Raw genomic sequence first — 16,414 nt, 5'->3', positions numbered from 1 at the left:
CTCCCTGACCTCTTCGGAGCAGGCCTGCAGAGAGGCTGTGTCCTGGCTTAAGTCCTCAGGTTTGTCCGCCAATAAAACATAATTCTCAACTTTTATTCTCAACTGTGCATTTTTTTTCAGTCAATACTCACCATAACTATTTATTTATTCTCCACCACCCAGCTTTACTGAGGGCTAATTGACAAATAAAACCATCATAATTATTTAAGTGGGTAAGTAAATTTATGTGGAAAATACTGATGTTATATGCTTTTCTTAGAGGGCAAAAAAGAGCTTGAATGGAAGTTAGAAAAGTCCGCAGCCACAGGCAAAATCTTCTAAACCTGTTTTTTCATCTAAATAAGATGATTTAGTCTACATCAGTGTTACTCATACTTCAGTCATTCTCACATAACCTTCACAATTTTTGCCATTTTCGTGCACCACTTATATTATTATATTTATTACACACATATTTACATACACTTTTTTTTTTTTGGGTACCAAATTACTTTATTTGAAGGAATGGTACTAAGGAAAGGACTTGTAGATATTTTGGTACATACATACATATTTAACAGTGCTCTTTAACTCACCTTAAACAGTAACTAACATTCACAAAATCACAGGCTTCATACGCTAATCATACTTTCTGAATGCGTCTTAAAATAAACATACAACTATAAAAATAAAAACCATTCACCTATGAGCCGTCTAAGATCTCATCTACGCCATGATTTGGTAAACAAATGGCTAGATATTTCCAAGTTCCTTTCTAGTTCCAACATTCTCTTATGCTATGATTTAATAGAATTATGATGACAGTTTCTAATCTGTTAGTCCCTTGTACACATTCAACACCCAAGAAATATCAGCCTGATGCATACATTTCATCAGAGGAGCTGCAGGCTTGATGAGTTAAATCAGAGGCTGGGAAGTGGTGGCTGCCAGGTACATCTGGTCTGCAGATACACACTGTTTAGCCTATACCCTGCTTCCCCCCCCGCCCCCAAACTTTAGTGAGCTATAAGTGACAAGAATTATATATATCTAAGGTGTATGACTTGATGATTTGATATATGCATACACTGTGAAATAAACACTACAAACAAGACAATTAACATATTCATCACCTCACATAGTTACCTTATTTTTTTCCTTTTTTTTTTTTCTGATGAAAACACTTAAGATCTACACTCAGCAAATTTCAAGTGTATAGCACAGTATTGTTAACTCTGGTCACACAGTTGTACATTAGATCTCCAGAACTTATCCATCTTGCATAACTGAAACTTCGTACCCCTGACAAACATCTCCCCATTTCCCCAGCCACCTTTCTACACTATCTCTATGAATCTGACTACTCTAGGTACACCTCATATAAATGGAATCATGCAGTATTCGTCTTTTTTGTGACTGGCTTCTTTCACTTAGCATAATGCCCTCCAGGTCCATCCATGTTGTTACAACTGGCGGGATATCCTTTTTTAAGGCTGAATAATATTTCACTGTATGTATATAACCACATCTTTTTCCATTCATCTGTTGATGGGCACTTAACGTTGTTTCCATATCTTGGTTATCGTGAATGATGCTGCAATGAACATGGGAGTGTAGATTATCTCTTCAAGATCCTGATTTCATTTCCTTTGGCTACATACTCAGAAACAGAATTGCTGGATCATAAAATATTTCTATTTTTAATTTTTTGAGGAACCTCCATACTGTTCTTTTTTTCCTCCATACTGTTTTTTGTAACAGCTGTACCAACTTACATTCCTACCAACGGGGTACAAGGGTTCCCTTTTCTCTACATCCCCTCCAACTCTTTCTGATGAAAGTCATTCTAACAGACATGAGGTGGTATCTCATTGCGCTTTGGATTTCTATTTTCCTGGTTATTAGTGAAGTTGAGCACCTTTTTAAACGTCTGCTGACCATTTGTATGTCTTCTTCTGAGAAATGTCTATTCAGGTCCTTTACCCATTTTTCAGTGGGGTTATTTGTGGTTTTTTACTCTTGTATGAGTTTCTTAGACATTTTGGATGTTAACCCCTTATCAGATATATAGTTTGCAAATATTTTCTCCCAATCCATAGGTTGCATTTTCACTCTGTTGATTGTTTCCTTTGCTGTGCCTATGCACTGCTTTCTAAAACTTTTGAATTAGCTGTGAACATTTAAAAACTGGGAGACATGTGTCATAAAAATCCAGATCTCGCTTCTATTTAAAGAAAAAAAAAAAAAAAAAAAGAATATCTGGTAACACTGGCCCCAACCGGCTAGAACCAGGAGCAGCTGTCCCCTTTAGCCAGGGCATGAACTCTGCAGATGTCCTGCTGCCTCATTCCATGCCGCTCCCAACTGTCTATCCTCCTTGAGGTCAAGCACAGAGAGTAGGAAAGGAACACATGCCTAGCAGCATGTCTCTGACAAGAGTGGTAAAAATGGAAGACTGACAGGGTAGGGTGTTTTAAGAACCTCAGAGAGAAAATGTTCCTCAACACAGTGATTGAGAGTGAGGGCTCTGGAGCCAGTATGCCTGGTTCAGATCCCGCTCTACCACTTCCCAATGTGGGGTCTTAAGTAACTGCCCCGAGCCTTGGTCTCCTCAGCAGTAAACAAGGATGATTACAACAGCACCTACCTCACAGGGTTTGTGAGAACTGGATAAGATAAAACACGTAAAGCGTTTAAGATGATGCCTGAAAAGAAGAGCACTAAAACGTTAATTTTTCTTAGGCCTGCGTGTTTTATATGTAGAGCGTAATTGCGTTAAGACATTCATGATGCCCTGGTGATAGAAGCTTTCTCGTTTCTGCCATCTGCCTGGCCCTGGAGACTAAGTCCATATTGAAATTTCCCAACTAGCCATTTGAAAGCACTTTCAGTTAGCTAAAGCCTTCACTATCTTTCACTCCTACAGAGAAAAGTAAAATTTCCATTTCAACGTGGATCCCCCCTTTCCTTCACTGCTGTTTTTCCATTTAAACAGCATCAGGATCACCATTTTTTTGAGGGATAAGAGTGTTTAACCTATCTTCCTTGACAGGCTGGATCCGTACCAGCACTCATTCAAAATTAAAACAGTCTCAGGCTAGGAAGGGGTGGGGAGTCAGGAAGTCCAGACTCCCGCGGAAGGTTCCTGCAGAGGGCGCTGTTGCTGAGGAATCCCACCAGCGGCCCAGAAGCAGCAGGACTCCACACAGGAACCCTGGGCCGCTTCCCCTGCTGACATGACCGCCTGCAGGGCTCAGAAGAGGCTTTCCTGGATGGTGTAATGACCACCAAGAAGGCTGCTGTGTTTAAGTTTCAAGCCTGCTGTGAAAATGCGGGACAACCAAATCAAATCAAATCCTTGCAAAGTTCAGAGTACACTTAAAAAACACTGGTTTTGCTGGTTTGCGGGGAAGTCCAGCGGCCACCACCTGGCCGTTACTGATTAGGTAACAGACCCTACCTGTTTCACAGACTCTGTCCCCAAGTAAAATAAGATAGACACCTTGACTAGGCTCTGATTGGAGAAAACCTTGCTGCCACCCCCTCCCTAGCCAGCTAGACAACAACCCCTGAGGCAGGCACTGCCAGTTACCTAACTCAGATCCTTCTTCCTCAGAGAGCTCTATTTCTGTTTCGGAAGGGGCTGTGCCTACATTTCCTGGCCTTCCTAGTAGAAAGGGTGGCCATGTGACCCAGTTTTAGCCAATGAGGGGCAAGCCTAAGTAACGGGGATGGCACAGGCTTCCAGGAAGGCTCCTTAGAAGGGGCGTGACTCGGCTAGGAGTCCTTTAGTCCATAAAAAAGAAGGAAATCTTGCCATTCGTGAAAACATGGATGGACCTAGAGGGTATTATGCTGAGTGAAATGAGTCAGAAAAAGACAAATCCTCTATGTTTTCACTTATATGTGGAATATAAAAAACAAATGGACAAATATAACAAAACAGAAATAGACTTACAGATACAGAGAACAGACTAGTGGTTGCTAGAGGGGAGGGGGGTGGGGTATGGGGTAAAATAGGTGAAGGAGATTAAGAGGCACAAGCTACCACTTATATGATAAATAAGTCACAGGGATGTAATGCACATCACAGGATACACAGTCAATAATATTGTGATAACTGTGTACAGTTTGTCGCCTCTAAAGATATCAAATCACTATGGTGTACACCTGAAACTAGTATCAGGTGGTAAGTCAGTTATACTTCAATTAAAAAAATAAAAATTAGTCAGTCAAAGATCCTTACTCTCATGGTACTTACATCTTAGCTAGGATAATAAATAAGTAAATTATACTTTCTGCTACATGCTAGGGAAAAAGTAGAGTGGGAGAAGGGAGACCAGGAGTTAGAAGGGGCAAGTGTGTGCATGTGGTGACAATGAAATATGACATACACCTGTTTCCTAGAAACAAGGCTTTGGTATGTCCAGCATCTAAGCATCTGGTAACGCGTAAGAAAACTAAAGGGAAAAACCAAGGCATAAAGCTGTTTGCTGTCACATTCTGGCCACACACCAATACGGTTCCTCAAATGTATGAAATACATTGGACAACTTATTGTCCCAAAATAAATGTCCATTACACAGCTAATAAAAATGCTATAAACCAATGAGCTGCAAAACCTCCCTGTAAAGCAGGCTGTGTCAAAAACAAGTCAGAAAGAAGGGGGACCTGTGGGTACATTTTGTTGCTTTGATAAAGAGTTAGCCTGAGAACTTTTGTTTGTTTGTCTGTTTAAAGCTATTTTAGTTTTTTTCTTTTTTTTGGCCAGGCAGCACCGTGCAGCATGCGGGATCTTAATTCCCCGACCAGGGATTGAACCCACGCCCCCTGTAGTGGAAGCATGGAGTCATAACCATTGGACTGCCAGGGAATTCCCCAGACCCTTTTTTTTTCTGGTCAACAAAAATAATAAAATTCCTAAAGCAGAGGATCTGGTATCATTAACATGGAAAACAGACTCACGTTATCCTACTGCACTGTTCCCATTAACTTCAAGTCTGATTACCATTTGAAATATTTGTAATTTTTTTCTCTAAACTAACTCATTTTTTAAGCTGAAACATATGAAAGATAATAACAACAAACACTTATAGAGCCCTAAGTGCCAGACACTGTTCTCATTAATTCTCACAAACCTGTAAGTACCAGTTGTATTCTCATTTTAAAGATGAGGAAACTGAGGCTCAGAGAGGTTAAAGATTTTGCTCAAGGTTACAGAGCTACTAAGTGGTCAGTTATGATCTGAACCCAGGCTGTCTGATCAGAACCTCCACACTAGCTGAGGGAGGATACACTTTCTCTATTTTGTAGTACCTAAGAGTTGGGTTGTTTTTCCCTTAAAGAATGGGTTGCAAGATGAAAAAAGTGAGCTAAGAAATCTGTGAACACACTGGTAACTCTGTACCTACAACAGCTACATATTAACTGTATACATGTAAAAATGCTAAAGTCTAATGCTGGGAGTTAAATAGTCAGAATCTTAAAAATAAACTTAGAAGAAAAGGGGAAGTGACTGCTCGTGGGTACAGGGCTGGGTGTGATAAAAATGCTCTAAAACTGATTGTGGTGATTGTTGCAAACTCTGTGACCATACTAAAAAGAACTGAACTGTACATTTTAAACGGGTGAACTTATGGAATGTGAATTGTATTTCAATCAAGCAGTTTTTCAAAACATTGACGAGAATAGCTGGGCCATCGGAGGGGTGTGAATGGACAAATGGGGTGAGGTCCCAAGGGAAGGCTGCTGGCCATGCCCTAAAATTCACATAAGCTAGCATGTCACAGGCTCAAAAATCTCATTTTGTGAATTTACAAAGAGCTATCTGATCCACTTCTTGCTCAGGCCGATAAGACTGACAAATTGTCGATTTATCAACTTGGGATGAAAAACTGCTGAGGGGAAAAAGATGCTCTGGTCTGTCGGTGAATTGTTACCCACACACATTTCACTGGGAGGCACATTATCCCAAGAAGGCCCAGGAAGGGTTCCCAGTAAAGCAGGACAACGTATGTGGAGCACCCAGGTAGCAAGCACCACTCCTGGCACAGTGACTGCCTAGCCAGGGGTGGCTACGTGACGGCCATTCCACAGGATGGAACCCGCAGGAGAGCTGGATGTGTCCTCTGTCACAGAGGCACTGGAGCCTGGGGGCCTCAGCAGCCTGGACTGTACCCTGGGGCGCAGTGTCCCCCAGGCCAGCACCTCCACCATCTGCCTCGCAGGCTGCCCTTCCTCCCAGGCCTCCCAGGCTCCTCAACCGGTTCTCCTGAAGGACTCGTTCTTTCTTTAGAGCCACATCTGGAGAAGTGGAAGCCAGTCACTCTTTGTAAGGGTGACGGTGCACCTCCATTCTGACCTACCATTGGCAGGTTTGCGGTCTGATTTCTACAGGCAATCTGATGCCCACGTTCTTGGGAGAAGCCTCACGGGGTACATCATACTGGCAACAAAATCCACAGCAATATACTAAGGGTAAAGCATACTTTGTTAGAACAGAATTTTAAGTTAAAAAAATGTATTTACTGAATGTGTGTGCTGGGCACCAGGCCAGGTGTTGAGAATATTGTGGTAAACAGGGTGGCCAAGGTCTTAGACCAGGAGCAAGTGAACACAAACTCTTCAGTGATTTGGGGTAGTAATAAGTGCTATGAGGGGGACTTCCTTGGTGGGGCAGTGGTTGAGAATCCGCCTGTCAATACAGAGGACACGGGTTCGAGCCCTGGTCCAGGAAGATTCCACATGCTGTGGAGCAACTAAGCCCGTGTGCCACAACTACTGAGCCGGCGCTCTAGAGCCCACGAGCCACAACTACTGAAGCCTGCGCACCTAGAGCCTGTGCTCCGCAACAAGAGAAGCCACAATGAGAAGCCCATGCACCACAATGAAGAGTAGCCCTCCCCACGTACAGCAACGAAGACCCAATGCAGTACAGCAAAGGAAACCATAAACAAGATGAAAAGACAATCCTCAGAATGGGAGAAAATATTTGCAAATGAAGCAACTGACAAAGGATTAATCTCCAAAATTTACAAGCAGCTCATGCAGCTCAATATCAAAAAAACAAAAAACCCAATCCAAAAATGGGCAGAAGGCCTAAATAGACATTTCTCCAAAGAAGATATACAGATTGCCAACAAACACATGAAAGAATGCTCAACATCATTAATCATTACAGAAATGCAAATCAAAACTACAATGAGATATCATCTCACACCGGTCAGAATGGCCATCATCAAAAAATCTACAAACAATAAATGCTGGAGAGGGTGTGGAGAAAAGGGAACCCTCTTGCACTGTTGGTGGGAATGTAAATTGATACAGCCACTATGGAGAACAGTATGGAGGTTCCTTAAAAAACTAAAAATAGGACTACCATACGACCCAGCAATCCCACTACTAGGCACATACCTTGAGAAAACCATAATTCGAAAAGAGTCATGTACCACAATGTTCACTGCAGCTCTATTTACAATAGCCAGGACATGGAAGCAACCGAAGTGTCCATCAACAGATGAATGGATAAAGATGTGGCACATATATACAATGGAATATTACTCAGCCATAAAAAGAAATGAAGTTGAGTTATTTGTAGTGAGGTGGATGGACCTAGAGTCTGTCATATAGAGTGAAGTACGTCAGAAAGAGAAAAATAAATACTGTATGCTAACACATATATATGGAATCTAAAAAAAAAAAAATGTTCATGAAGAACCTAGGGGCAAGGTGGTAATAAAGACGCAGACCTACTAGAGAATGGACTTGAGGATACGGGGAGGGGGAAGGGTAAGCTGGGAGAAAGTGAGACAGTGGCATGGACATATATACACTACCAAACGTAAAATAGATAGCTAGTGGGAAGCAGCCGCATAGCACAGGGAGATCAGCTCGGTGCTTTGTGACCATCTAGAGGGGTGGGATAGGGAGGGTGGGAGGGAGGGAGATGCAAGAGGGAAGAGATATGGGGACATATGTATATGTATAATGGATTCACTTTGTTATAAAGCAGAAACTAACATACCATTGTAAAGCAATTATACTCCAATAAAGATGTTAAAAAAAAAAAGACCTAATGCAGCCAATAAATAAATAAAATTATATATATTTAAAAAATCTGCCGCTGGACTAAAAGCAAAATAAAGCAACCTTACAAAGGATGAAAAAAAATGCTATGAGGAAAATAAAAGAGGATGATGGGACAGAGTGATGGGGAGCTTCAGAGAGAGGGATCAGTTAGAACTGAGAGACCTGAAGACAAAGGGGGGGACAAGGAAGGGACAGTAAGTGCGAAGGCACCAAGAGCAAGCACCACACTTTCAAGAACCAGAACCACTATCGCAAACAAGGGGAAAGGAAGTAAAAGAAGGGTATAGGGAGGTGGGGGGGGCCAGGCCACACAGGGCCTTGGAAGCTGTGGGGATGGGGCAGGCATAGACTTCACTCTGAATGGGACGGGATGGGAAATTATCAGAGGGCTTTAAGCAGAGGGGTGGTGGTGATCTAATTCATGCTTTTAAGAGATCACTTTGGCTGCCATGTGGAAAATGGGCTGTAGTGGAAGGACGTTCTTACAGCTCAGAGAGACTTGCTTTTACATCTGCAGAGCTATGCTTACTACGGTCTGTTTAAATATTAATATTGATTGACTGAGCACAGTCTGATAAAGGTTACAGTAAAAACCTGCCTGGTCCTTGCCCTGAGAGTTAATAAGGCAAAGACGATGACACATACAGAGCGTGGGCCAGGACTTCCTGAGCACCTTCCAAGACACATGACAGTGGGACTGAGTAGCCTGCAACAGTGTTCACACGAGACACACATGCAGTTCTTTGTGGCAACTTTTTCTTTGATCCTTGCCTTGGGTAAACTGATACAGAACAACATGCCAGCCACAACACTTGGTCTGTTCCTACCTGTGCCAAGCACTGGTAAATTACAAATGAACAAAAACTGCTCAAGTATGGTCTCTCTGGTAGCGAACATACCACCAACAGACGTCATTACCAATAATGGGGCAGAAGAAGATATGAGACCAGTTATAAAGGCAGGTCAGACATATATACGCTACTATGGATAAACCAGATAACTAATGAGAACCTACTGTATAGCACGGGGAGAAAAAAAACACAATCTGTTTGTAGACATATATTAAGTTAACCTTAAAAATGCATTACAATATACATTAGGTGCAGACAAATACTGTTTGATTCCACTTACACCAGGTACCGAGAATAGTCAAATTTATAGAGTCAGAAAGTACATCGGTAGATGCCAGGGGCCAGGGGGTGGGGAGGGGGAATGGGGAGTCAGTGTTTAATGGGGACAGAGTTTCAGTTCAGGAAGCTGAAAATTTCGGGAGACGGATGATGGTGAGAGTGGCGCAACAATGTGAAATGTACTTAGTGCCACCGAACTGTACAGATAAATATGGTTGAAATAGTATGTTTTATATTATGTGAATTTTACCACAATAAAAAACATTTAAAAAAAAAAGGTGGGTCAGATACTTCACTGTAGAGCCGTCAGCTAGAGTGAAGAATTATTTGGCAGAATCACTTGGGAAGAAGGTACATTCTTGAAAAATATATGAACTTAGGATCTGGTTTGTACAAATTGCCCAGAGAGAGATGCAAACATTCAGAAATATATGACAACCCAGTCCAAAATTTCATGCCTAATGTTTTACTTACTTTAAGACTATCACCAGGTGTGGAATATCTCTTTCAATTAAAAAAGCAAACACAACCAAATAGTGTACTTGGTCTCAGAAGAAGAAAACAAAGCTACCTGTTTATCTGTTTCTCTATGAATCCACCCACCCACCCACCTTCTGGCTCCCTTCACAGATGTCCATAAATAGCAACTAACTGTCCGGCAGTGGGCAAAGCACGGAGATCCTGTGGATACGTGACAGAGGAGGTCCTTGTCCTCCTCTGGGAGATAAAACAGACACTGAACGATCAACTATCCAAACGATTAACTCCTGGGAGACAAATGCTCCAAAGTGAACCCACGGCACTGAAGTTGACATCAAGTAGCAGTGGCTAGATATCAATACATTCCAGGAACTATCCAAAGAAAAGTGCACAACTGACAACGTGATCTGAGACACCATGCCTCACTGGCTGTGTTTCGTAAGAGAAAAGCGAAAGGGAAGTCAAGGGGGAGGCCCAGAAATAGAAGAGCTGCTATCAGAGGTTTCCTGCGATGACACCAGACAACTCTTTCACCTGCCCCTCGGATACAGGATGGACAGGGAAGCGCATGGGCCGTACCTGATAGCGACGGGTCTCTCTCTCTGGGCACATCTCCATTCTCTGCGCTCACTTTTCCAGAACTACTCCTGCCATGTTCACCATTGGTTAAATCTGTCTTCTCAGGAGTTGTTGGTTTGCTGTGTGCCTGGCTCTGTTTCAAACGACTGAACTTTGGGGACACTGCTGCAGCTTGGATCACAGGGGACTGGGGTTTCGAATGGATTGGTTTTTCCAATTCTCTGGCCTCCTGCAACTGAAAGGCAACGAAAAAGGGATTCAATCTAAATGGATCCAGCATTTTGATAAGGAACAGAAAATAAGCCAGCCTGTTGCATAAAAAATTTCCAAACAGAAGGATAGAATTTTAAAAAGGAAATAAATTCCTGCAGCGAACTCAAAGCAAATTCTGAATGCAAATTTCAAAACCCATGCTAGATTCTCTCTCCGCTTTTTAAAGCAAGGATAAAAACAGAGTGCAGAGAACTCAGAGGAGGAAGGGACTGATTTTAAAATGCTATGAATCTTCACCAAGCACCGAGGCCACACATGAAACAGTTCCCAGCATGGGATGGTGTCCTGTCCCCCAGCAGCTGATAACTGCTACCGCTCACCACTTGGTTTTCCATGCGGGTGAAAATGACGTTCAGCATCTGAGTAAGAGTAGCCTTGGCAGTGGTTTGATTGATGAGATTTTTGCTGGCCAAATAGATATTGTAACATGTCCTGACCGTCTGTAGGATAGTACCCTCGTGAATTTCAATGTGCGGGGACGTCACTGCAGTCAGAAGAGCCTAAAACAGAAATCCGCAACCTTCACCTTCATGAGCACCCACCTCCCATCCTCTCACAGCCAAACTTTTCCACATGGCTTTGTTTTTAATTTGGTTTGGTTTAAGAAGATGGCTCTGCAAACTAAACTGGATGATTAGTGCCCAAAACCAACCCCCTACTGCTTTGAGTTTAAACACAATTATTAACTCCACAGAATACAAGTCATTTAAAGTACATAAGTTGCGTTGAAGTGGGCTTTCTATCAGCTTACTTTTTAAAAAGCCAAAAATACAGACTTGTCTCAGGAGGGAAAGTGCTCCAACTTGATCTCACCTACGCCAATCACAAAATATACATGTTTTGATGGGGGGGGGAGGGTCAGTTTCGGAGTTCCCTGGCGGGTTTTCTTGGGAGCTTCAGGAAAGGTGTGGCTAACAGGGAGCTTCCTCACAAAGCTAATACATCCAGGATTTAAGATTTGAAACACTGACCGCACCCATCCTGATCGGTTCTCTGAGAAGCAGATGGGACCACCCCATGCCAAACCATTCCTGGCAGCAGAAATGGAATAGGGCGAAGGAAAGGGAGGGTAAGAGGACAGGGGCAAATTGGTGATAAAAGTATCAACACGAGGACCTGCTGAGAAATGGCAGTCTGGGAATCCAGAATTTCGAGGGGAAAGAGCAGAGGATTTGAAGTCAATTTAATTCACAAGCAATTTATGTAGTTATCAGCGGAACTGTTTACTTTGAAAACACACCTGGTTCCACTCTTCTTGTCTCAGTCCATGCTAATCAGTTCTGACACTTAACAAAAGATCTAAGTGATGCTTACATTTTTCTGTTCCAGCTCAGCACCTCCTGAGACAACTAACACATGGTAAATTAGAAAGCCAAATTCCCAAGGGCGATGAGCTTTCTCATTTAAAATCCAGACCAGGCAGACGGACAGAAATACCTTAATTATTTGTAACTGAACTCCTTCATCGGTCTGAGGGCCTTGAAAACAACCGCAAATGGTTTCAACAATCCTGTCAATCAGCCGCTTCCCGGGGGCTCCACTGTCGGGGGCGTTGCCGGTGATGTGCCCATATGCGATGAGTTTCTAAACACAGAAATCACAGACATGAGAAGTTTCTGCCAGGCCAGGGCTGAGGCCGCCCACAGCAGTAAGAGGCAGGCAGTGGGCTCAGCCTTTAACTTCCGGTTCCCACACAGATCTCTCCACTCTCCTGGGTGCAGGGGGCACAGCCACCCTGAGAGCGTAGCATCCAGCCTGACTCCCGATGGCAGAAGAGCCCACAATGGTGGAAAAGGCACGTGTAGAACAGACCCCAGCGCAAAATCACTTGTGTAAAAAATGGAGCGATTAAAAACTATACATAATGGAGACAGAAAGTCGTCAGCGGCTGCCTAGACCTGGGGGATCCCAGGGAAACAGGGAGTGACTGCTGATGAGCAAAAACGGGGCTTCTTTCTGAGGATAAAGATGGTCTCTAATTAGATTGTGGTGAGGGCTCCACAACTCTGTCAATATACGAAAGTCACTGAACTGTATACCTCAGATGGGTGAATTGTACGCATGTGAATTATATCTCAAGCTGCTAAAAAACTTTTTTTTTTTTCTAACAGTAAGATACATAAAAAACTAATGATAACATGGTTTGCTTGAGTGCAGGGAGAACTAAGCAGCTGTAGGCAGGGGTGGGACTAACACATTTTGTAGGGCAGGCTTTCATTCTTTTTGAATGTTGAATAAAACCATGTTGGTGTATTTTCTATTCCAAAAATTAAAGTAAAAAAACTAACTGACTTCTGCACCTACGTTATCAAACTGCATGTCACCCGTGCGGCAGCCTCTTCAGATGAGGCTGCTTGAGCTGCGCCCTCTCGGTCAGGTGACAGATCAGTTTGGACAGGGCCGCCTGCCTGCCTGGGCCACCTCACGCCTGACCTGGATTTCATCAGGGACAATCTGAGAGCTGGAAGGGAACTCAAAGGTCAGGATGGTTTCAAAGCCTGGCTGAGATTCATGGTCACCTGAGGGAGCTCGTTACAAATACAGATTCCTGGACCTCAACACAAACTTCCTCTAACAGAACTTGTTGGGTGGAGCCCAGGAATCGGTTTTTCTCCAAGTCTTCCACGTTATCCTGATGGCTGACCACATAAAAAGAACCACTCATCTGCTACAAGCCCTCTGGGATCTGTGAATTCTAAGGCACCCTCTGCTTCCAGTGACTTAGTAAAGACTCTGACAAATGCTGTTCTGTTCTTTATCTTTTTGGTTTCTGGCGTGTCACATTCTTGATCTACCTGCCCAGAGAGACACAGCTCCTGAGGCGATCCACAGTGCCGCCACCACTGCAACAGGAAGATGCGCCGCCCTGCGGAGGCCAGATGCCGTTTCTCAATGGCTCTTCCCCATCATTAGCCTCGAAAGCGCCGCCATTCAATAAGCAGGAAGAAAAACAGATGGAAAGAGAGTGACTGAGAGCACAAATACGACACTGCTGGATCAAGTGACCGAGTGAGCAAAAGAGAGGCCTGCACACACTCTGCTGCTCAAGACCAGCCCCAGAGAGCTCCAGACGGAGGCGGGGAGGTGCTCAAGTGTGTTTTTGAAGAACAAGTCCAGATGCCTTTTACCTCATCTGCTCTCATCGCTGCTCCCCATGCGGGCTTCCAGTGGGGGCAGCGCCGGCCGCCTGGTAAATAAGCTCTGCTTTTGGACACTGCTGACTCCCTACTCCTAATGGACTCAAGTCCGTTTTGAGTACTGGGTTATGAGTGGGATGGTCTATGAGCTCCTAAAATGTGAATGCTGAAAAGCAGGCCCCACAGAACCCAACACTGATGGTGCAAAGCAAAGATGGAGGTGAATTACAGATGTTTAATTCAAATATAAAAAAAGATTGGAAGTATTCGCCCTTCTATGCCCTCCTTAAAGGGCACGTTACCGTTCCAATGGAAAAGGGTTTTAAGTATAATTTTACTCCCTTGTGAGGCAGGGCCAGAAGAAAGCAGAGTTCCTGCAACCTGTGGGTCTTTCTAGTTCTGCCTTCTCACCCTTCCTTGTACCAGATGTTGTTTTGGCACTGGGGGTACAACAGTGATAAGACAGTCCTTTATCTCACAGGGGCAGAAGCGTGCTTGGCAGGCTCACTTGAGGAAGGTGCTCTGCACAGTGAGTGAGGTAGAAAGTACTAGCAGGTGTAAGCAAAGGATGGACATGATGGGATACATTTCTAAAGGCTCCGCCCGGCTCCTGAGTACAGAACAGGCTGGAGGGCAACAGCAGTGGAAGCTGGGCACCCATGATGAGGCCACCTCAGCTGTCTAGGGGGGAGATGCTGGTGGCTTGGACCATGAGGGACTGACAGAGATGGAGAGTAGACGTTCCTGTCTTATTCTTTGCTGATGCGAAGCAGGGATGGGAAGAAGGGCAGAGGAGGGAGGCCTCTGGGCAGCTGGCTCACTGATGCTTGTGTCCAAGGAGGCTGCTTGCACAGGGATGCTACTTGTCAATGCCCCTCTAGACGGGGAGGGATAAGTAAGATGGTTGCGTAACACATCATTTATCAGTCCACAGGAATGCCCTCAATTTGCATGTAGTGTTCTGGCATTAAAAACACTGGTGTAAAAAGCAAGCCACAGAAAAATCTGTACAAGTATAAATGATATATGATATAATTTCCAGCTACTACAGCTGAGTTGAAAAGTTGAAATGGAGACCATACGACCTACAAAGCCTAAATATTTAGCATGTGGTCCTCCACAGAAAAATGATATCATAAATGATATCATTTATGTTTAAAAAAAAGAAAGAAAGAAAAAGAAAAAAAGAAAGAAAAGAAAAGAGAGAGAAAATTATACACCTAAATAGGCAACTGGGTTTGGGGTTAGCAGTCCAAGGGCCTTCAGCCTTAATCCGTAAAGTTCTAAAAGAAATTTCTAACAGAGGGTATAGTCAGGTACAATTTATATTATTACAATAGATTTTAAAATGTGCATTAAAAAATCCAAAGTCTTTTAGAAATAAGAGATAAAGGATAATGCTTGTGGGCTTCCCTGGTGGCGCAGTGGTTAAGAATCCGCCTGCCAACGCAGGGGACACGGGTTCGAGCCCTGGTCCGGGAAGATCCCATATGCCACGGAGCAACTAAGCCCGTGCACCACAACTACTGAGCCTGCGCTCTAGAGCCCGCGAGCCACAACTACTGAAACCGGCACGGCTACAGCCCATGCTCCGCAACAAGAGAAGCCACTGCAATGAGAAGCCCACGCACCGCAACAAAGAGTAGCCCCCGCTCACCGCAACTAGAGAAAGCCTGTGCACAGCAATGACGACCCAACACAGCCAAAAATAAATAAATTTATTTAAAAAAAAAAAGATAATGCTTGTGGTACGAACCAGATGGCTCAGACCAGTGGTTTCCTACAGCCTTACGTAGAAAGAAAATATTAGAAGTCTGTTTCTATCTACTTTTTTGTCCTACCCTTTTAAAAGGTCTGTTTTTGTATTGTTTATAATGTACATAATTTAATAACAGTAGTACCTGTATATAATCTTATAATTGAAGAAATACGAATATTCTGAGAGAATATTCTCAAAAATAATTTCTGTGGTTGGTATGTGCCCAGAAAAACTTGAAGATCACTCACTAGTTTAGGCAAGCCTGAACTAACCCTCCTTCCTCCAGTCCTGGCCTTGGGGGAGCGTGTGGTGACCAGGTGCTGGAGAAAAGGAATAAGGAGAATCTTTGTCACTTGGGAGAAGTGAGAAGGGAAGGCTCTGGGCTTCTCCCTGTGGGGGAGGGAATGCTGAGCTCTGTACTCACAGCAAACCAAACCCAGAAGCACCTTTGCTACCCCATCATCTCTCCATGCTCAAAAAGGGACTCCTTAAAATGCCCAGGGCACAGCCTCTGCAGCTGGCTTCAACCTTGCCAAAACCAACCTTTACTCCTAGACACTGGCCCTCCATTTCCAAGGCAGAAGTCACATCACCCACACTGGGAAAAGCCAGTCAAACAGGTTTGCAAGGACAAACCCCAAGAGGAAATGAATTTTTTCATTCAGTATTCCAGGGAGCACCCAGCCACTTTCTAATGTCATAAAAAGGACGATACATTTTGCATTTTGTATACTAACCAAAGAAATCTTAGTGTACCTATCAAATTACAGAGAACTTCCATTCTGAAAAAGAGAGTGAACCACATGCCAAAAGCCTCAAGACAGGTACTGCACTCAAATCGCTGAAGTACAGCAGAACGTCAATGTTTCCATCAGAAACCATACTCACACATACACAGAGTTCCAGAAACAGACTATTTCCAGGAAAACACAGCATATTTTTAATTAAAGAGGCCAGACTACAGGGTAATAGTTAAGAGCAGAGGTCAG

General features: G+C 43.6%; 1 protein-coding gene across 1 annotated transcript in view; it reads right to left on the bottom strand.

Annotated features, from left to right (window-relative positions):
- ARFGEF2 (ARF guanine nucleotide exchange factor 2) overlaps positions 1-16,414 on the bottom strand; it is a 101,389-nt gene that overhangs the window by 66,666 nt on the left and 18,309 nt on the right. The window contains exons 4-6 of the mRNA XM_022597369.3: positions 11,967-12,113; positions 10,850-11,029; positions 10,257-10,491 (exon numbers count right to left, since the gene is read on the bottom strand). Of these exons, the coding sequence (XP_022453077.2) occupies positions 10,257-10,491; positions 10,850-11,029; positions 11,967-12,113 (562 nt within the window). The remainder of the gene's footprint in view (positions 1-10,256; positions 10,492-10,849; positions 11,030-11,966; positions 12,114-16,414) is intronic.

The sequence above is a fragment of the Delphinapterus leucas genome, chromosome 15 (assembly GCF_059928025.1).
Source record: "Delphinapterus leucas isolate spDelLeu-1000000601 "Yukka" chromosome 15, BTC_Dleu_Yukka2, whole genome shotgun sequence".
Taxonomy (NCBI): Eukaryota; Metazoa; Chordata; class Mammalia; order Artiodactyla; family Monodontidae; genus Delphinapterus; species Delphinapterus leucas.
Note: the sequence above shows the minus strand (reverse complement) of the source record. Positions and strands in the feature narration are given on the sequence as shown.